Source organism: Aaosphaeria arxii (assembly GCF_010015735.1).
Source record: "Aaosphaeria arxii CBS 175.79 unplaced genomic scaffold BU24scaffold_1, whole genome shotgun sequence".
Lineage (NCBI taxonomy): Eukaryota > Fungi > Ascomycota > Dothideomycetes > Pleosporales > Aaosphaeria > Aaosphaeria arxii.
Window position 1 is genome coordinate 171,255 of NW_022983474.1, and position 20,115 is coordinate 191,369.

Sequence of the window (20,115 nt, forward strand, 5' to 3'; positions counted from 1 at the left end):
GTGAGAGGGTCGATAGCTGAAGAGCAGAGGAAAGTCCGTGGGCGGGTGGAGGAGAGCAAGCAAATTGGATCAGCGGTGGAAGTCGTTTGTGTTGTGTTGTCGTCGAGTGCACCTTCCTCTTCCCAAGGTCTTGGCACTTTTCTGGTGGACGTTCATGTCGTTAGTATTTTTCTGGTCTGAAGGTGAAGGAGGCATATAGGGCTGGATGTGATCGGACTGAGGGTCAGTGAAGATTTGTCCCGTAGGTCAAGTTTGAAGGATACCGCATGTGAATCTGGGGACGTTCTGCTACAAATGCGAGGAAGCTCAATTGATGCTGTATATAATTTTGAAGAAGCTTAGGAATCAGTCGCTTCAATGTCAAGGAAGTTGAAACAAACTTGCAAGTACTTATAGCGAGTAAGACTTTTTCTGCTTTGTTGAAGATGATTGATTCAAATGTGTCAGTGACGTCCAGGAAGAAATTCTCTCACGCAATTTCTCACAAAGAAATAGTACATTATATTTCGAGGAAGCTCAGAAAATTGTCGCTACACGTTTAAGCCAATTCGAATAACACTGTCGTTGATTTCAAGAAGGTCAAGTGAGTTTTGCCGTACGTTTTAAAGAATCCCAAACACGGCTGCATATACTCCAAGAAGTTCCAGGGAATGTCTCCTACACACCTGCAACCCAGAAAGTACAAAGCATCACTACTACTGTTTCCATACAAGCACAGACATTCAGCTCGTAGAATCCTATACCTATACTGTGTACGTTGGAGGGATCCCGCGTACATGCATTTCGCCGCACATAAATACTCGCGGCTACATTCGAGGTCGCAATGCATGAGACTAGGGCCGCCCTCGACCCTCGACACTCGACACTCGACACTGCACTGGGAATTCGGACTGGGGAGTCGGGACCGGGGGGCGTAGGCGTATGGACCAACCTGTGGTAGCCTCATAGGTGGCCCTCTCTGTCTCTCTGTCTGTCTGTCTCTCTCACTTTCTTTTGGCGCTGGTCCTTTTTCTTCGCTTTGGCGTTTTGGGCGTTTTGAGGCAGCTGGGATTGGACAGGGTTGGTTGTAGGGATGTGGGCAGGGCAGGGCAAGGGGGGGAAGGGAATTATGGGTCAGGGTCAGGGTAGTCAGGGTAGTGCATCTGTCGCCACAGTCAGAGAGAGGAGGACCTGAGTTTGTAGGGCAGGGCAAGGCAGGGCTGTGCGAGTAATCCGTGGTCGTATTTGGATGTTCAGGTATACGTTGACTGTATTATTAGCTCTGTATGGAGTATACTTGGGTAGGTAGTCAGTCGTTCTGTTGTTGTACGAGTAGCATTACTTGAGATGGGTAGATGTAGGGTAGGGTAGGGTACTGGTGATGGGTGTTACTGTGTAGTGCGTGCTGTGTTATCGTTGGTTCCCCCAGTAGGCGAATGGGAGGGGGGAGGGAGGGAAAGAGACGGGAGGCTGCAGTTGTAGTGCAAATTAGTCGCGTGGATGGAAAGACTTTTGGACCAAGCGTGAGATGGTTTGATGATGGATCCAAGAAGAGGGGGATAATTGTTTTGTGTATCGCATCGCGCACCTCGACATGATGGATCATCCAATTCATTGTTTATGTAGACACTCGACACTGTTACTGTGCAGAGTACGGAGTGCGGAGTAGTCTTGGTAGCAATAATGGTTCAGTGCTGATCTTGGGTTGAATACGGGATGGGCTGGAGGGGAGGGGAGGGGAGGGCGAAGGAGAAATAGCGGACACTAAGCCATTGGGCCCTGGATCGTTTCTGGTTCCGCCAACTTCTGTCCATTTCAGTTCAGTTCAGTTCAGTTCGGTTCAGGGTACAAACAATACTCGTACGTATGTATGCACATATGGAGTACTTTGTATGGTTCATGGTTGCTCGTATGGTAGGGGATACTGTGTAAAGGGTTTATTGGGTTGTACTCATTTAGTCGACCGAAGAATTAATTAATCAATCAATCATCACTCCTCCGTACTGACTCCGCGAGAACTGCGCTTTTCTACCAATCTGGGACCTGAGTAACCCCAACGGCTGATGGCTTTGGAACCACCACCACCACTACTAGTTTAGTACACTCTGTACCATCACCACTGGGGGTCCAGAATCTAGATTAGTGGTGGAGGAAACTCTAGACCCAACCATCGAGGTAGGTATCAACAAAAACAAACAAAGAGGAAACAAAAGGAATACCTCAAAGTCCGGAGTACCTGGGTAGGTAGATCATAGATGGAGGACAGGACATCAAGGAAGACGAGAGGGGAGAGGAGGATCCCTGAGATGGAAGGGAGGCCATGCAGACGTGGTAGAGACCGTAGAGACCGTAGAGACCGTACTGTGTAGAGCAGAGTACTCAGTAGGGAGTAGTTAGGGTAGAGGAGAGTTGGGATTAGGACAGGGGAGGGGAAAGAGGGATAGCGTCGGGGTTCATGTCATGGTGGGGGGGGGGGGGGGGGGGGGGGGGGGGGGGGGGGGGATGTTCGGAGTTGGGTTCATGGCCTTGTTCTCTATTGTACCAACCGTACCTATCATCTACTGTAGTTATTGTAGGTATCGGTACTGCACTGCACTGCGCTGTGCTGTGCTGTGCTGCGGTCGTTTCCTCTCGGAGGATTGATTTCATTAACAAGAGAGAAAAAGAGGAGAAGGTGTCTATTTTTGCGATGCGACACCGCCGAGGCAGGGGGGTTCTACGCAGTACACAGTACTTGGAGAAACGGAGGAGGCCGCCCTCGACATCAATCATGAAGGACGGCGTGATCGGCGCAAAGACGTGTATACTGTACATGCGCAAATCTGAAGATCATTTGTTTGCCATCCAAGAACAGAGAGGGGAGAGGAGAGGAGAGGAGAGGAGAGGAGAGGAGAAACACACAAGATTTGATGGCGTCGATTCGTTGATTGATTGGGGAGAGATGGAGGGAGGTGGATGAGGTGGACAGAAGGTGGATGAGGATGATTGTCTGGTTCTGGTCCCTGCGAGGGTTTGGGTGGGAGAGGGTGGCCGCATTTGGATTAGCTTACACTCCCACCCCTGTCCGCTTCCCACCATCACAAAACCACTTCAACTCTTTCTACTCTTCAACTGCTTCGACCATGAATTGCACACAGTACGAAGTACATACAACACAGTGCAGAGTAAAGACACTGATCAGTAGACAAGAGAGTGAAGTCTGCAAGAGTAAGATGGTAGATGTACCGATCGATTCATCATTCTCACTCCACCGCTTCCATCACATCCCATCCTCGAATCCATACCCTGTCCTGTCACCAGATGTCCCGTCGCAACCCAATCCGTACTAGCACATGCTTCTCTTTCCGCTGCATCCCATGGCCATGGCTGCCATGGGATGCCATGGCGGACAACGCATTCAACATACAATCCAGTCACCGTCAACTACAGTGAGAGCATGAGAGCATGAGCACGAGCTTGTCCACCTGCCAGACACACCTCACGATGCGAGCTGCCATACAAGCACGACAGCCGCGCCCAGACCTTCGAAGCCATACATAGAACTGGTACGGAGTAGGTTTTATTGTATTCAGTAGTGCTTTGTGCGAGTGTAGTAGTAGTAGATACTACTCTACCTCGCAAGTTGCAGCAAGTCGTAGTCTCGTACCCTAATACCCGGCCAGTAGATTACCAGACCATCCCGGTGGACCCAAAGCGGGCGCGCGGCGACGGCGGCGGCGGCGACGGCGTTGGACGAGCCTTGAAACGCCATCGAGACGCCCGGATCGCATCGCATCGCATCGCATCGCCTCGCATCACATCAAGCAGTGCAGTGTAGGTAGAGTACATACCTACAGTGCAGCACTGGATGGGATTTAGTATGCGATGCTGATATTAGTATCAATGTGTTCACATTTGATCTAACTGCTTCTCAATTGTCGGTGGAAGAGACTACGGCGTAGATTCAAGTATATTGACATGGGGGAAGTGAGGCGGTCAATGCTAGAGAGATTCAACAGTCGTACTAGTCATGATAACGGTGAACGGAGGACCAAAGGAAGAGAGAAGAAGAAAAAGAAAATGAGTGAGAATGGAAGTGACAGCAGATACAGGCTAGCAAAGGAAACCAACCCGTTCCCGTGGTCCATGAATGATGGGGATGCTCGGATGCTGGGGCTTGTGATGATGGTGATGATGATGCGGATGATGATGATGATGATGATGATGGGTGAGGTGTGGATGGGATGTGGACGAATTGGGTAGCGCAGACCCATGAAGGCCAATGAAGGCCAATGAAGGCCAATGAAGACGAATGAGGACGAATGAGGACGAATGAAGAGGGAGAGGATGATGGGAGGGATGGGGTTTGTATTACTTTCGGGCCACGCACCATCCAGAGGAGGACTCAGTCAGTCACTCAGGGCACCGCCTTTTTGCACTCACGCGCTCTCTCGTTCTCTGCCTACTCTACTCCGTACCCTCTTTCTCTCTGTGTGTTTCTTGCTTTCTGCCTCATTCTGTCCTCTCTCGGCCTTGCTCTATTGTTGCCTGTTGTTTGCGCATTTGCCTTTTTGCGCCCTCCCATCCTTTTTCCAATGATTCATTCCCCTGTTGCTGGCCTCTTCCTCTTTTTTCTTTCTTTCTATTTGGCCCTGAACCTATCAACTAGTAGACTGACTAGTTTATGCATAACTAGGTCCTTCTTCTTCCCTCCAACTACCCCTGTCAACCGAGTCTGTACAATACAAGTATCTAACTGCAAACCGTGTTTGTACTGTACTGTAATTACCTACCTAGTTACGCGGAATAGTTGGCTACCTGCACTTGGTAGGTAATTACTTGATAGTTGATAGGATTGCTTTTTGAATCTTGGCGACCAACCCTCTGCCTCTGCTTCTGCAAGTCCCCACTAATCATTCGTCATTCCTCTCACCATTAAACTACACCGTCAATCACAGATAGTTACCTTTTTTCCCCACCGTAAGTTAGTCAATTTTGTTATTTCATTCCTCGAGGAGAGGGTTCGTAGATTCATGTACATGTGTTTTCCTAGTGTGATTATTCTGGATAATTTGAGGGAGGGGAAAAAAGAAGGGGGCATGGGTGTGTGGGTGGGAAGAAGAGCGGCTGTAATAGAGTTGTTGAACTAAGAAAAGAAAAGTAGTCCGCGCGTAGTCCGGTGTGTCCACCCACTGTCCAGTCCACAGTCCACAGTCCACAGTCCACAGTCGAGTATGAATGGGCTGGGCTGGGCTGGGCTGTGGGAGAGAGAGAGACGAGAGAGACGGTAAGAAGAAAAGAGAAGAGGAGGGAATGCAAATATGAGTAACACCCAGGTATTGTCTTATTGTCTTATTGTCTATACGGAGTACATAATTGCACAGTTCGATTGTGTGAGTAGGATGTACCTATACATGTCGAGTACCTGAATGCAGGGTATAATGTGTATGGCTGCCTATGTAACTATTGTGTCTGTCCTATGTAGTCGCATAATCGGATGTACTCGGTATTGTACTGTGCTGTATTGTATGTATCTATTGTAGTCTGTAAGCTGCTACAGTACTTGTTGCTGTGCTGTACTGTGCTGTGCTGTGCTGTACTGTGTTGGTGTATGAGAGATGGGAGTGAGAGAGTGAGAGAAGTGAGTGGGTGAGCCAGTGGACGAGTTAGGGAGCGCCGCCTCTCCACTCCGAAGCACCAACACATCCACATACACCTCAACCTGCCCTGCCCTGCCTACACCCTAACCCTAACGCCCGCTCACCTCTACCCTCTACACTCTCTACACTCTACCTCTACCTTCTCCCTCTCCTCTCACACTTCACTTCCACACTTCACCACCACAACCATCACCACCACCACCACCACACACACTCCCTCTCCCCCCCTCCTCTCCTCCTCTTTCTCTTCTCTATTTCGCATTCACATTATTCGACATTTTGCACTCGATAATACCCATATACCCATCCTCTCGCTCCTTCCCGTCCTTCTTCCGTCTCTAACTACGTGTGCGGTGTGTGTCGTGTAACTTTCCATCGCTCCTGCCGTACGGGGTTCAACTTTCCCTAAACCCGCCGTTTCCGTCACCAAACTACCGCCGGTACCCAACAACGCCAACGTCGACAACAACATCTCTTCTTCCTCCTCATCCTCCTCCTCCTCCCCACGATATTCAATCCACCGAACCCGCATCTATCCCGCATCCATCGCTCGATCGCCGGCTCCTCACATCGCTGCATGATTGCAATCGCTACCGCTACCCCTACGGTCCTCGAACCGGCTTGACGACTGACGACGACAGCGACGACGATAGAAGACGACGGACGACGGCAAACGACCACCACCCACGACGCCGACAACGACAAGGACGACGACTCACCCTTCCCTCCCTCCCGTCGCGGCCTAGGTCGCTGTCGCTCCTCTCGCGATGAATAACCCAAACTTCCCCATGGCTGCTGGGCAGCGTCCCGGCCCCAACCTGCAACAGCAGCTCATCATGCACTTCCGCAAGCAGGAACAAGTTCGACCCCCAACACAACCCTGGCAGCAATCTACCGGCGCCGAGGAGCGCGCCAGCTTCGCCATCCAGCTGTCCACCGCCTTCAGGCTGGCCAAAGGCGAAGGGGAACACAGCAAGGATGCCGTCCAGACCGCCATCCAGATCGAAGGCACATGTTTCGTGACCGTCCAGAGCAAAGAGCAGTATGTCAACGCTATCAAGAGTAGACTGCAACAACTGCAAGCGATGCGCCAGCAACGCGTCCAAGGCCTGCAGAACAACCTCACCATGAATCCCGCCGCCCAGATGGCCATGATGGGTCAGCCCCAAGCAGGCATGCAAGTCCCTCGACCGAATCAACCGCAGCTGCACCAGCAACAGCAGCAGCTACCCCCAGGCTTCCCGAACCCGCAGCTGCAGCGTCCGATGCAAGCCTCGCCCATACCTATGGCGCATACTCAATCGACCATGAGCAACGGCACCGCCAACGGCATCAATTTCCAGCAACAGGGTCAGCCTGCTCTCCAGGCACCGAGCATGCAACAGCAGCAGTCTCAACAACAGCAACCGCCCCAACAGCCCCAAGCGGCCCCGCAGAACGATGCTGCCGCCCTCACATTGCTCGCGAGGAAAATGATGCAGCAGTCGAACCCGGAGACGCTGGCCAAGTTCCGTCAAGACGTAGAGACCTGGCCTCTTGACAAGAAGCAGCAGCTCATGAGCCGGGGGATCGACCCCTTGTTGTTTAGGTTCCGCCAACACACCGAAGGCTTGTTGAAGACGGGCAAGATTGGTCTGAGTGCACTGCAACAGGCGCGCGCGGCGACGCAACAACAGGCGCAGCAGCAGAACCAAGGGCAAAACCAGCAGATGAACGCGGGACAAGGCCAGCCCAACCAGAATTTCGACTTCAATGCAATCATGAACCAGCAGAACGAGGCCCTTCGCGTGCAGGAGGCTGGCCAGCAAGTCGTACCCGCCAGCAACAGCGCCAATGGGAATCAGATAATGGGATTCTCGGGCCAGAATGGCCAACCTGGACAGCAGATGGCACAGCGCCAGGCACAGGCCTTCCAACAGGCTAATTTGCAACGTCAAGCGCAACAAGCCCGCGCGCAACACCAACTTCAGCAGCAGCAGCAGCAGCAACAGCAACAACAGCAACAACAGCAGCAGCAGCAACAGCAGCAGCAGCAGCAACAACAACAACAACAGCAGCAGCAGCAGCAACAGCAACAACAACAGGCTGCTGCTCGCAACGGTAATCCCATGCTACCGCAAGGCCAGATGGGTGGCATGAATCTCCCACCGAATGCTCAACAGCCAAACACGATAAGCATGCTAAACCGCCCAGTCGGTCAGCCAACTCCCGCAACCCCTCAACAACGCCCGCCTCAGGCACATGTTCCGGTCATGACCCCCCAGCAAGGACAAGCCCACGTAGATCCTCAAGTCGCGACCCAGCTGATTCGCGAAGCACAACAAAGGGCTGTTGCTGCAGGCCAACCTCTGACTGAACAACTTCGACTGTCACTGTTGCCGGCCAACCTGGATCCCGTCATTAAGCAGCGTCTTCTAGCAATGCCGGAGCACAACTTCCGCCAATTCGTTGCAAACAACTCGCAGGCCATGCGCCCGAATGGTGGCATGCCCAATGTCCAGTTCCCACCTGGGCAGATGACTCCTGGACAGGCTACCATGATGATGAATCCGGCCCTACAGCAACTGGGGGGTGCCCAGAACCCGATGATGAATCCCGCAAATGTGGCCAACATGGCTCGCACAGCAGGCATGCCTATGGGCCCCCAACAGCCCAATGGCATCGCCAATCAGCAAATGCTCATGGGCCAGCAACAGGGAGTCATGAGCCAACCGGCACGATTGGCGGCTGCCCGAAGTCTCTTACAGCAAAGTCCAGGAATCATACAACAGACCGACAATACACATTTCCCGCCAACCGTCCTCAATCCCCAGCTTCGCCAGTCGCTGCCTCCTGATGTTACGACTTGGGCACAGCTTAAGCAGTGGGCCGGCCAGAATCAAGCTCTGGTCCCTTCACTTGACACGAATAAGCTCGTGGTTCTCCAAGCGCTTCACTTCCAGGAGCTTATGATGCGACAGCAGGGATTGATGGGGAATGCACCTCGCCCCCCGCAAAATGGCCCTGGCGTTATTCAGAATGCTCCTGGCGCTATGGTGCCGCAGGCCCCAATGTCGGCGAGCCCTGCACCTAACCAGACTCCCCAGCAGCAGCCTAACATGCCCGTCATGCCTCCGATCACGGTCACGCGCGAAGATATCTTGAAGGCACGACAGGGGCTTCCGCCGGCGCAGCAATCAGTGGTAGGGGATCATCAGCTACATCAGTTCATCTTTAATAGCAGGTTACAGCAGAGGAAAAACCAACAGGCAGCTCAGCTGAAGATGATGGAGAATCAGGCACAGCAGCGGCAACAGCAACTGCAAATGCAACAACAGCAACAGCAACAACATCAACAACAGCAGCAGCAGCAGCAGCAGCAGCAACAACAACAGCAGCAACAACAACAGCAGCAGCAGCATCAACAAGTTCCTCAACAACAACAAATGCCAGGACCACAGCGTCAACCTCCTCAGCCGGCCCAGCCTCAGCCAACCCCACAACCAAAGCCGGCTGCCAAACCTCAGCCAGCCAAACCTGCCGATGGGAACACTCTGAACAAGGGGGTCAAGCGACCATCTGAGGACAGCGCCGAGGCAAACAACAAGGCACAGGCGGCGAATATGGCTCCACAAGCCCCCGCTATGGTGCCGACCAAGTCTCAGACAGGTGTGCCGAACCTCACCCAGGAACAGATATCGAAATTGCCTCCAGATGCACAAGCTCGCATGCGCGCCCAGCTCCTCAAAGCGCAAGAATCCTCCAACGCAAAACCGCAACAGAGGTCGCCGCCCGGATGGGCCGAGCTCAGCGCAAAGATACAGCAGCCAGAACAGTTCCAAAAGTTCCGTACTCTGCTGATGGATGAGGAATCAAAATCGCCCCGCGGGCCTCCTGTCCCATACTCGCCGGAGGCCAGAGCACGACTGCAGGAACTGGTGAGCAACAAGCTCATGCACCTTCGCAAGGTCGAACACGCTCTGCGCATTTTCCACGTCGCCTATCCCTCCGATTCGTCTGAAAGCATGGCTCGCGAAATTATGCGGTCTCGACTGCACTTGCTGCGGAACATCAATCCCCAGACAGGGAAGTTGAACGACGAGTTGACAATCAGCGCCGAAGATTTTACAAACAGCATCAAGCAGATTCTCAACTTTGTCGGACGTATCATGTCAAAGTTCCAGAATCAGGGCAACAATAATGCACCCCAAGCACCCCAACAGCAACCGCCGCAAAATCAACAGCAGCAGCAGCAACAGCAACAGCAACAACATCATCAACAACAACAGCACCAGCAGCAGCAACAACAACAACAGCCGCCGCCGCAACAACAGCAGCAGCAGCAGCAGCAGCAGCAGCAACAGGGCGACGGTAGACAACCACAGCTCAACGCTACCAATTTGAGAATTGTGGACCAGCAGCAACGTCAAAACAAAGCCCCACAAGCACCAACTGCTGAACGACCTCCCTTCCAGCTTGGCAATCAGTCTCCGAGTGGCGCGCCCAAGTACTTCGAGGGAGCACCGAAGGTCACCAATCTTCATCTGCCAGACAACAAGAAGCGCAAATTGGACCCCTCGAGCCAGACGCCGACACCGGGAGCGAAGGCATCCCCGCGGACCACCAAGGGCGCTTCACCAGAACTCAAGAGGACTGCCCCGCCCGAGAAACCTGTTGAGCAGAAGCCGACGTTCAAGTGCAGGACTGCGGACTGTGATTACTCCATTCGAGGATTCGATACCCAAGCTGAGCTCGATGCTCATATTAAGGATGCGCACGCTAAGATCGACGATCCCCTTCAGTACGCCATCACATCGTTTGCCGATGCTCTGAATGTTGATGCGAAGACTGGGCAATTGAAGAGCGCCCCTGGTGCAAAAGCTAGCGCGAAGCCGGCTCCTGCGGCGAATAAGACGTCTCAGCATCCTCTCAAGGCCGGACAAACACCAAGTGTCGCACCCAACGTCGCAACGCCCGCGGGAGGTCAAGCTGCAGCCACCCCAATGACCCGTGTCCCAACGCAGCCAGGCATCAAGAGTTCTCCATCTACAAACCTTCTGAAGACTCCCCAGGCAGCTGGTAAGGCTCCGACTCCAAGCAGTGCTCCAACTAAGGCGACGCCTTCGGCCAAACCTTCTAAAGAAGTCGAGCCTGCCGTTACGGCCACCGAGGAAGTGGAGGAGTTGGAAAACCAGCCGTTTGCTCTATCTCTGTTTGACTGCTCCTATGATGAAATCTACGGTGCTCTCGACGCCAATGGGCCATTTACTGTCCTGGATCTCAAGGATGAAGATACTTCGTGGGCTTTGCGCGAGTCTCCAATGGACACACCGGACTCGTCATCCAAGGACACGCCGTCCACAAAGAATTCGGACATCTCGGAAAATGACAATCTCCAGATCAGCGTGGATGTGGGTCTCACTGATATTCCTGACGCTTGGTTCTCGGCTGTCCAAGGAAATCCCTTGCCTCTGGATGCACAACTATCTCAAGATCTTCAGACATTGGGTATGGCGCTTCCGCTCATGGATAACAATGACATGTCTATGTTCTCGGGCGATTCTTTCCTCATGGACCTCGATTCCATCGATTCCAAGGCCGTCGAAGGCATGACCCTGGATCCGTCCCTGTTGGTCTGATCACGAAACGACTTCTACTTTTTTGCACCTATTCGGAAGATTACAACTTTCTGATCTGCTGGCTTTAATCTCTGGTTACCTTCACTATTAATACAGCTTGAAGGTGAATCACTTTATCTTGTTTTTCTTCTTTTCTAATAGTTGGCGTCTTGCGGCATTGACGCAATTGGTTATTGTCGGCCATGAAACCGAACTTGCGGATTTATATATTGCTTTGTTTGTACGGTGTACCACCGTGCAGTACTGGGTTATGGGGATTAAAAAAATACCACGGGTTATCATCTGCCATTGGGTTATGGCAAAAGACATGGGAAGGTTACCATGTCTTTTTGGGCAGGAGTCAACTTGGGCTTCATATTTTGCTGTTGGATCTTTCTTGCTTGTGTTTGCGCTTTGTCGCGCTCTTTCTATGCTGTTTTTGCTTTGCGGATTTTCTCATTGTTCCCAATTACCTATGCACCATGTGGATTTGTTCATGGAAACCCCCGATTCCGTTTGGGTTTCCCTGACCTTTTAAGACCTATACCCCATCTTTTATCTGAACCTTTTACATTCCATTACATATATTCCCCCTTTTGCAACTCAATTTCCATCTTCTCTGCGTGCTCTGACGTCCCTGGTTTGCTTGCCGTTTGATCATCGTGCATACACACATACATGCCCTAGTTGAACCCACTCTGCCATCGCGCAGCCATCTCAATACACAAACTTCAGATGCCAAACCCATTCCCAATTGCTCAAATCCAAGAGGGAAGTCTGCTTAGCCATCCGTAGTGATAGAATGAACGACTAACTAAAACCGTGAGCCTTTGTGAAAATGACGTGCTCCTTCCTCTCCGTCTCAGAAATCACATGAATCCGAGTTGAGAAAGTTGAGTGTGAATGGAATTGTTTTGCTCAAGACAGAGAAGCCACACTGTTAATTCTGGAGTGCTCAGCCTTGAATGATGAGCGCAGTGCGAGCAGGATGGGGATATCATTTAATGTCACTTCACTGGTAGGTAGAAGGGACTATTTGACGCTATCTCACTCTCACTATCACACTCAAACGAATCATTTAATTGAAATAATTGTATTGGTTAAGTTTGCCTAACCTTCTCTATACCCGGTAGGCGATGTATGAATCACGAAATACACGATTGCTCTTTCCGCCCTCTCTTTTTGAATAATATATGTGTGTATGAAGTATGTGCTTTACGCCGTCAAAACAATTTCTCGCGATGAATCCTCCAATTGGTTTATTTGTTCGACTCGATGCTGGATAGCTCAGTCGTATGTCTCTTTTCAGGTGTGTGGATGACTGATTGGCTTAGGCGTCGATGTGATCGTCGGGGTGATCGAGATCCATTTGGTTGCCGATCTGATAATTATTATTGATAAGGGTCTGGAAGTGTGCAATTGCATCAAAGTCTTCCAGATCGATAAGATCTTCAACCTCATCGTCATCTTCGACCTCATCGTCATCTTCGACCTCATCGTCATCTTCATCGTCAGCGTCGTCACCTTCAGGGGCGTTCTGATCTCCTGCCCAACCACCATGTTCCTTTACTAAGTGGTCATAACAAGGCCTTTGTTCTTCAAATAACGCCATGCACTGCCAGCAGATGTGTATGCTGCAACCTGCACATTGCATGTGATTGCACCCATCCCTTTTCTCGATTGGAGTCCGACACCTTGGACAGTCACGAATGTCCAATTGTGTCTTCACGCTTGAAAGTGCCTCTCTACCCCTCGTGACCTTGTCCTGGTATTCCTCGCAGGTATCCCCACCGTGCTCGGCGTTGCATAGTGTGCAGAGACGCTCGAAGCATTTCCTACATGTGTAGGAACCTGTGGATGGCTTGTTGGGATCGGGGCTCCGGTACACGGAGTCACAATCCGGCTGCGGGCAGTAACGGAATTCGCCAGGACGTCTCTTGACATACTCCTTGAAGGAGCTTTGAAGGAGTTGCTCGAAGGCCCGGGAGGTCAAGTGGCCCTTCAACTCCTTCAGCTTGAAAATGGCAGGGCATTTTCCGTCGGCACCATAGCACCCGACTCGGAAGGCACCATTGCTGTTCGACGCCGCTGCCTGGCAGTGTCCCTCGAAACAGTCGAGGCAGTAGCTGTGAGAACATGATACTGTAATCGGGTTGTAGGCTGGTTCAAAACATATGGGGCAATCGCTGAGGTCGAGCCGATCATCTGAATCATCGTCCGGACGATTAAATCTGCCCTCCAAAATATCCAGGGCTCTATGATAGTCCTCCACCGTGCCGCGTATCACTATGCTACGCGATAGTTCATCGACGACAACGGCGTGGTCGCCAAGCTCATTCGCTACCGTCCCAATGCGGGCCCGCGTCCCCCACGTTGACTGCTGCAGGTGGCGATCAAGATCGATCTGGTATTCGTCAAAGTTGCGAGCACTGCAGACGCGACTGATGTGATTGATTGCTTCGTGCATCTTATTGGCTGGTCCGTAGTATTTGAGTTGGCGTTCTGACTTGTCCCTGTTAATGACCACTTCCAGAGTCTCTGCGATCGCAAGGATAATCTGGTAGGTCGTTCCGTTGCCGCTAAGGGCTGGATGCCAAAGAGTCTGACCACCGCTCTTGAGGACGATTCCACTCGTGATATCGTGGAGAGTTCTGCAGGCGTCGGCGAAAACCCTACCTTGGCCACCCTCGAGTTTCAGGGTCACAAACGGTTGCGTGGGATGCATGTACGTACGGAAAGATAAGTGATCATCTTTCCAGACCTGCACCCTCTCGTCAATCGTGGCCTTCAGAGCCTCGTAGACATCGCGGGTGATCTTGACTTTCGCCGATTGGACCAATTCAACAGTGATCCTTCCCTTGTGCAGGACTTCGAGTACGCTGTTGTTTAACGACGACGAGGCTGAATTTGCATCCATCTCATCACGGAAGATCGCGGTCGCTTTGCCGCGTCTTTTGCCGGGTGTGTGCGCCAGAGAGAAGCTTTCCAATGGTCCATGGGCCTCCAACGCCTTTTGTACCGCGTCTTTGACCTCCGAGTCGTCAGCGTCATGCGTACGCAATCTCCCCATTTCTATGTGGCGTGGCTTGTCCATCGGCAGGATGATACACCGCTCGACGTCGGCGTAGGTCGCATGGCCAGGCACATCGCTCAGGATGACTGTGTAGGCGTTAGGATTATAGCTTTTTCGATTCACCTCTTGGAACTCTGTCCACGGTCCTGAGCATTGAATCCGATGCCCGAGGCACTTGTACGCGCCACTTTCGAACTTCTTGCACACACTTAGCCCTGTCTCCGCGCTTCCAAAATTGAGCCACACGGTTTGAACGGCCTTGTGCCAGGATATTCTGAGCTTTCTCGAGATCGCTTGTTCGGGGTCAACGGCTGCTATGCTAGCACGAAGACTCGAGCCTTCTTGTGCGTCGAGTCTGTTGCACAACGCTCTTGCAAACGAGGGATCCTTGACCTTGATGTTGGCTGTCGTGAGATTATCGGGGTCGTCGTCCTTAAGAACGCGCACACATTCGACTGCGATGTTGAAGCCTAGACCCTCGAGGATGTTGACCACCGCGCCGGGAGTCCTCCTTGGTGGAAGGCCAGTGATGGTGGCGCACGAGTAGTCGGTGGGGAAGGCGACATCGCGGATATGACCGAACTCGTCGAACTGCACCGTTGCTCCTGATAAACGGCGAGTGGGATCTGACTCGCCATCCTCCTTCTCCCAGCATTCTCGTCAGTAGAGAACGACTCATTGGATAGTGCTAACTTACGTCGACATCTTCGTTTTCGAACATGGAGTGGTTGCGGACGTGGTTGTACGGACATAAGGTGTACCGGCAGCCCCCAGGACGTGACATGTATCTGCACTGAATAGCAGAGCGAGGGTCGGTGTACACGCTTGGGGAATCGTCATGAAGAAAGGCGCAATGTTCTCCGTTGCGGCAGTATCCGCGCGCGTAGAACCTGCATGGGATTGAACTCGCCGCTACCATGATCGCTAGTGGATGTAACTTGAATGTAAGAATGCAAGCTATGCGGAGTAGAAGAGAAACCCTCTGTCATTGTGATTGCTCTGGTTGCGTGAAGATATGGGGAGCTTGTCAGCTGGAGAGAAAACCGTGAGTAGAGGGATGAGTGGTGTCGAAAAAGAAGGAAGACTCAAAGTGGGCGTTTTGGAATTGATATAGGTCAAGTGAAAGACAGTCTGTGCCTGTGAAGGGTACCAGTGTGGGGGATTTGATCACGTGGCCGCCCACCGTCCAGCCTCCGCCTCCCCAACGTTTTCCCCAGGGGGTTTGGATTGGTCACAAGAGCCGGAAGGTCAATGGGGAGTGGGAACACGTGTTGAAGTGTGGGTTTGATAGATCGTGAATGTGCGGGTCACTGTCCTCCCCCTTGCAAGAGTCAACACTTGATCAATTTGGTTTGATGATGTTGCCCCTGAGAGATTTGGATCTCGAGTCTGCTTGTTTTCGTGCAATCTTTTGATGTACAGGGCAAGATGGAATGTAGCTATATTGCAATTGACTTGACCTCGAGAAATACACTCTATACGTGAACGTGGAAGCAAATAAAGTTGCACCTCTTCCAATACTTGCTGAACCAGGGAAAAAGGTGCAACCAATAGAAAAATTCTAACTGCTGAGAAGATGTCCAATAATATCAACCGAGAACGACCAATGGGATCGTAAGCAAGCGGCCACAGGTATGCCAATAGTCCCCCGCCACCCAGAAATCCCATTCACACACAAGACCAAATTGTGACCCTATGACTCTTCAGCATCTCAACAGTTTCAAATCCGCCCTGTTGGGTATTGGGAGGACCCAACCAGCTAATCGAGTGTAAAAATTGTTGTTGTGGGGGAGGGGGAGAGGCGGGCCGGTGGCCGCCCCAGAAAGTGAATGATCCTGCCCTGACCATGCTGCCTGCCACGAAATGTGATTCGTCGATACAGCCTTCAGCCCTAGGAGGCTCTGCTTCTAACTTCCTCTAGCGTAGGAGGCTTGTGGGGGAGGGTTTTGGCGAAATGCTAGGCAGGAGGATAGTAGCTTTGACCTCCCTGTCACTGACCGATTACTACCTGTACGATAGACATCTAAGCTTGGAAATAAGAAGGGATATACTAATAAGGTATGCGTTTATTCTATTACGATGCTATGCCGCATGACAGGATATATTGATTTGTGTTTAGGTGGCAGAGCTAAGATCAGTGCCAGAACGGCGGGACCCCGGGCGAGAGAGGGTGCATCCAACATCGCGAAGATGGACAAGCCCATCTCCTTTGTTATATTTATCGATTTGACGGTTCAAAGAATACACTCCGGTAACATTGAAGAAAGAGGAAACCTCGTATTGTTATGTCCTGGCCACCGCGGCGAGGAAGTGGCCACCTGGACCCTTCCTTTGGAGGACTTTTATCTCGATTGCTTGAAGCAAGGGCTCGTTTATGCATAGGATACACATGTTTAATATGATAGCCCTCCTGAGAGGGTAGACGGGTGAGTGATACTTCTGACATTCGGGACTGACACTGGTTACCCTAGGACGTTCACCTCGATTCTACCGCATGCATCGCTCGTTTTCGAAAGTACACAATGAATTGGTGGAAGGAGAATTCGCTTGAAGTAATGGGCAAGTGGATCTTGAATCAACATGCTCAAGGTAGATGCGGTCTACCCCAGGTGTTGCTATTAGAGTCTATATGTAGATGGGGGCTACCTGGACGAATTGGGAGGTGGAGGAACACCACAGGCAGGCTCTCAGCGTAAGGGGGAAGTCGGAAATAGTCCTAGGAAGGCCCGTGAGGCTATTTAATTGACTACAGATACTTTAGAGGGCAGAATAATATTATATTAAAAATACTTTTTAAGGCTTTGTCATATTACTATAAAATTTAAATACTAAATGCTATAATATTATTTATTAGATATAACGGTGCTTGGGTGGTGATCATAACAAATAGTGGGTGGCCAGGACTATTTCCGACTTCCCCCTTAGGTTGAGAGACAGGTACCATTTGTGTGCAAAGGAGGGGGATAGATGAATGCTTCCACCCTCTAAACATTCTAACAGCAATATATGGATAGTCAGCAGTGATATGACTCTACATAAATCGATGTATGAATGTCTACAGTGATTGATTTAAAATCAAAGATTCTACAGCCTACAGACTTCTGTTGCGAACACGCTAATTTATTGTGATGAAGTATTTGTGCCCACGAATACCACCAGCACTGCCGCATAGGCTGCGGTAGTAGACAGTACTGCGAGTGGACCGCCCTCAAGTTTCCAAGCACTCGCCATGCCCCACAATAACACTGCTACCGATGTGGTAACGAGGGCAGTGTATCTGGTGTTGTGGAGCACCATCAGCCACATTGGGGCAACGAGGAAGATTCCACCTATCACGGAGAAAGCCAGACGGGTGAAGAACTCCTCTGTCCTTTGTTTCTGCCCTCTCTCAGCGCGTGTTCCTCCGATAGGCTCTGGTCCTGTTTCGACTGGTTTCGCAAATGAAGTCACCCGTCCATCCTCGTCCCAGAGTTTATCCCCTTTGCGTTTCTCTGGGGGTACCATGTCCAGCAAGGTCTTGAAAACCTGCGCATCGATCCATCTTTCAGATATTACAACAAATGGATCGTCCAATTTTCGATTCACACAGTTCCGGATGTAGTCAGAGTCTTTGGAGGCTTTGACTACATGCCAATATGAGCATTCCCGTAAGAGCAGGTTCATGGGGCGGCAATAAACTTACTATACTGTGAGAGCAAATCTTCCCAGCCCTTGGGTTCTGTTTCATGATAACGCATATGTATCACTTGTTGAGCGAGCTTAACTTGTAGCTTTCGCATACGCATACGGTTCAGGCCTGCCAGGTTGATTCTCAAATGCGGTCGTTTGTCTTTCTCTGGTCGTGTATCCCAGTGCGCATGGAACAAATCTGACTTGAACTGATTGACAAGCCAAGCACCTAAGTGAACATCATCGGCTTCCTGAACAGCGTCAGGTCGAACTGTGGCCTCATGTCAGCACGATGGCCAAGTGATATGCCCATCTGAATTGAGAGCCCATACTGTCAGCTAGATCTTCGCGAATAATGGGAGGGTCGGGTTCTGGATAGCCCTCTCCTTCTTTCAGCGAATTGGGCCGAGTGCCCGGTGGAATGGATTCGGTATCGTTCCGATCCTGTCGCGAATTTCTGGGTCCTGTTGCATTGCTATTCAAACTATTTATGGCGCTCGTTGGCCGGGTTCCAGGAGCGGACTCGGGTTGGCCTGTCGATGCAACCCCTGTGCCTACCCGAGAAGGGGGAAAATAACGACCTTCGTCTTCTTGCTCGTCGACTCCGGGAATGAATGTCCCTTGTCTATTTGGGGCCGCTGATGTAATCAGAACTTCATGGTAGATGAAGGCTGAATCTCATGTACGTACCGTAGTCCCTCACATCGACGTTTGCCAGCCCTTTTTCCTCATCATGGGCCATAATTTAAGGCTACAAGAAATTCAATGCGCCCGCTTAGAATCTAAAAAGATCGAATTGTCACGCCCTAGAACACGCGGAGGTAGGGAAATCAATCTTTAGGAGAAGCGAAATATGAGTGCAAAATATCGAGGGAGCTGAGCGGACCACCACCCAGGTGGCGTCCGGGACTACTGGGGGCCAATATATACGCTATCGCCTATCTACCTACAGAGGGTTGGCACGTCGGGCTGGCCCCATGCCAGTATTTTATGCCTACAACCGTGTCTTAGCGAGGTTTATTGCAAGCAGTTAAGATTGTTTACTGGCTACAGCACATTCTTAAGTAGACACTTTAGGTATAGAAGATACATGAAGTTAGCAGGTGGCCAGCCCGACGTGCCAACCCTCTGTAGCACCTGGGTACTTGTACCTATCACGAATGGAGGCGCAGTGTCGCTTATGCACGACCGCCAATATTCAGGTGAGGGGTGGTGCCTATATAGCCATCAGCTAGATAGCGCCCAAGGCTGAACTGCCAGAGAACCTCATTCATCATTTTTTTTTTCGTTTTCCGCTGGAAGCATACTATTCAAAAATGCCACCTCCTTCAGATGCATCTTCTAGTGGTGAAGTCAGAGTAGGCGTATTCTACGACTTAAGCAGGAAAGAGCTGCTACTGCGCTTCGATAGTAGTGCATATGCGCGTGCCTATCAGCGTAAAAATCCCGAAGCACGCATCCTCGCCGACAATAGAAAAGAAGTTTGGCTCCCACTATGCGATAGCATGAGGACTCTCCGAAGCAGCGACACGTGCGGTATGGTGATCATCTTCCGGTCGAAAGAGGATCGCCGACTTTGGCTCGATCGGTCGGTTCTAGGGACCGATATTAATACCAGCGATGGGGAGTATGGGGTTCGATTCAAGAGGAGCTGGTCTCGGAACGAGATTGAAAGGGCCCTGGACTATGCTGGTGCCTCAAGAGATAGCTTGGGAGTTCCCCAAGACAAACACAATCCTCATTCGCGCCCTGGGTCAAGGAATGGGCAGAATACACCGCGTCATCCGCAGTATAGGCCTGTCGAGTCTCCACCAAGCAATCCTCCTCCTCACTTTGAGCCTGTCCAGTCTCCTGGAAGCAAGCCTGCCTATTTCCCAGTGGATTCCAGACCTAGCGCACATAATATATGAGCGGATGGAAGGTCCTCAACGTTATGCGCCGTCCGTTGCAGTGTCCACACAGGACTACCCATCAACTAGTTAATTTGGTCAATAAGAATCGAAATGCTAGGTGTTATCGTCTTTACCAATGATCCAAAATCTCAATTCAATATAAAATGAATTCGTGAAGCTAAAGTTCGGTCCAACTGATCCGTGATATTGCGTATTAGAAAGACAATATGAGCACGCTTACAAGTTCGAGTTTCCGGTTGCAAATC

At 51.2% G+C, this 20,115-nt stretch overlaps 6 protein-coding genes across 6 annotated transcripts; 4 read left to right on the forward strand and 2 right to left on the reverse strand.

The window, feature by feature from the left end:
• Nucleotides 1–2,788: 2,788 nt before the first annotated feature.
• BU24DRAFT_836 (uncharacterized protein) lies at nucleotides 2,789–3,477 on the forward strand. The gene has a single exon (XM_033534692.1). It carries the CDS (start codon nucleotides 2,955–2,957, stop codon nucleotides 3,306–3,308), a length of 354 nt encoding a protein of 117 aa, XP_033388743.1. The 5' UTR covers nucleotides 2,789–2,954; the 3' UTR covers nucleotides 3,309–3,477.
• A 2,799-nt stretch (nucleotides 3,478–6,276) lies between these two features.
• BU24DRAFT_892 (uncharacterized protein) lies at nucleotides 6,277–11,396 on the forward strand. The gene has a single exon (XM_033534760.1). The coding sequence runs from the start codon at nucleotides 6,386–6,388 to the stop codon at nucleotides 11,234–11,236; it is 4,851 nt and encodes a 1,616-aa protein (XP_033388744.1). The 5' UTR covers nucleotides 6,277–6,385; the 3' UTR covers nucleotides 11,237–11,396.
• Nucleotides 11,397–11,974, forward strand: BU24DRAFT_891 (uncharacterized protein). The gene has a single exon (XM_033534759.1). The coding sequence runs from the start codon at nucleotides 11,558–11,560 to the stop codon at nucleotides 11,870–11,872; it is 315 nt and encodes a 104-aa protein (XP_033388745.1). The 5' UTR covers nucleotides 11,397–11,557; the 3' UTR covers nucleotides 11,873–11,974.
• Nucleotides 11,975–12,319: 345 nt separating this feature from the next.
• On the reverse strand, nucleotides 12,320–14,169 carry BU24DRAFT_416106 (uncharacterized protein). The gene has a single exon (XM_033526367.1). The coding sequence runs from the start codon at nucleotides 14,130–14,132 to the stop codon at nucleotides 12,546–12,548; it is 1,587 nt and encodes a 528-aa protein (XP_033388746.1). The 5' UTR covers nucleotides 14,133–14,169; the 3' UTR covers nucleotides 12,320–12,545.
• Nucleotides 14,170–17,128: 2,959 nt separating this feature from the next.
• Nucleotides 17,129–18,843, reverse strand: BU24DRAFT_487039 (uncharacterized protein). The gene is made up of 4 exons (XM_033533420.1): nucleotides 18,648–18,843; nucleotides 18,290–18,595; nucleotides 17,971–18,228; nucleotides 17,129–17,911 (listed from the first exon to the last, which is right to left on the reverse strand). The coding sequence occupies exons 1-4, from the start codon at nucleotides 18,697–18,699 to the stop codon at nucleotides 17,409–17,411; spliced, it is 1,119 nt and encodes a 372-aa protein (XP_033388747.1). The 5' UTR covers nucleotides 18,700–18,843; the 3' UTR covers nucleotides 17,129–17,408.
• A 373-nt stretch (nucleotides 18,844–19,216) lies between these two features.
• On the forward strand, nucleotides 19,217–20,024 carry BU24DRAFT_416108 (uncharacterized protein). Its single transcript, XM_033526368.1, has one exon. It carries the CDS (start codon nucleotides 19,274–19,276, stop codon nucleotides 19,865–19,867), a length of 594 nt encoding a protein of 197 aa, XP_033388748.1. The 5' UTR covers nucleotides 19,217–19,273; the 3' UTR covers nucleotides 19,868–20,024.
• The last annotated feature ends 91 nt before the right edge of the window (nucleotides 20,025–20,115 follow it).

What these genes read in the sequence shown, in the direction of transcription:
- BU24DRAFT_836 (XM_033534692.1), top strand. Translation starts at nt 2,955, where the DNA reads ATGAGGATGATTGTCTGGTTCTGGTCCCTGCGAGGGTTTGGGTGGGAG.
- BU24DRAFT_892 (XM_033534760.1), top strand. Translation starts at nt 6,386, where the DNA reads ATGAATAACCCAAACTTCCCCATGGCTGCTGGGCAGCGTCCCGGCCCC.
- BU24DRAFT_891 (XM_033534759.1), top strand. Translation starts at nt 11,558, where the DNA reads ATGTCTTTTTGGGCAGGAGTCAACTTGGGCTTCATATTTTGCTGTTGG.
- BU24DRAFT_416106 (XM_033526367.1), bottom strand. Translation starts at nt 14,132, where the DNA reads ATGGATGCAAATTCAGCCTCGTCGTCGTTAAACAACAGCGTACTCGAA.
- BU24DRAFT_487039 (XM_033533420.1), bottom strand. Translation starts at nt 18,699, where the DNA reads ATGGCCCATGATGAGGAAAAAGGGCTGGCAAACGTCGATGTGAGGGAC. An exon ending in CGTCGATGTGAGGGACTACG is followed by an intron (nt 18,596 to 18,647) that starts GTACGTACATGA and finishes TGATTACATCAG; the next exon opens with CGGCCCCAAATAGACAAGGG. An exon ending in TCGCGAAGATCTAGCTGACA is followed by an intron (nt 18,229 to 18,289) that starts GTATGGGCTCTC and finishes ATGAGGCCACAG; the next exon opens with TTCGACCTGACGCTGTTCAG.
- BU24DRAFT_416108 (XM_033526368.1), top strand. Translation starts at nt 19,274, where the DNA reads ATGCCACCTCCTTCAGATGCATCTTCTAGTGGTGAAGTCAGAGTAGGC.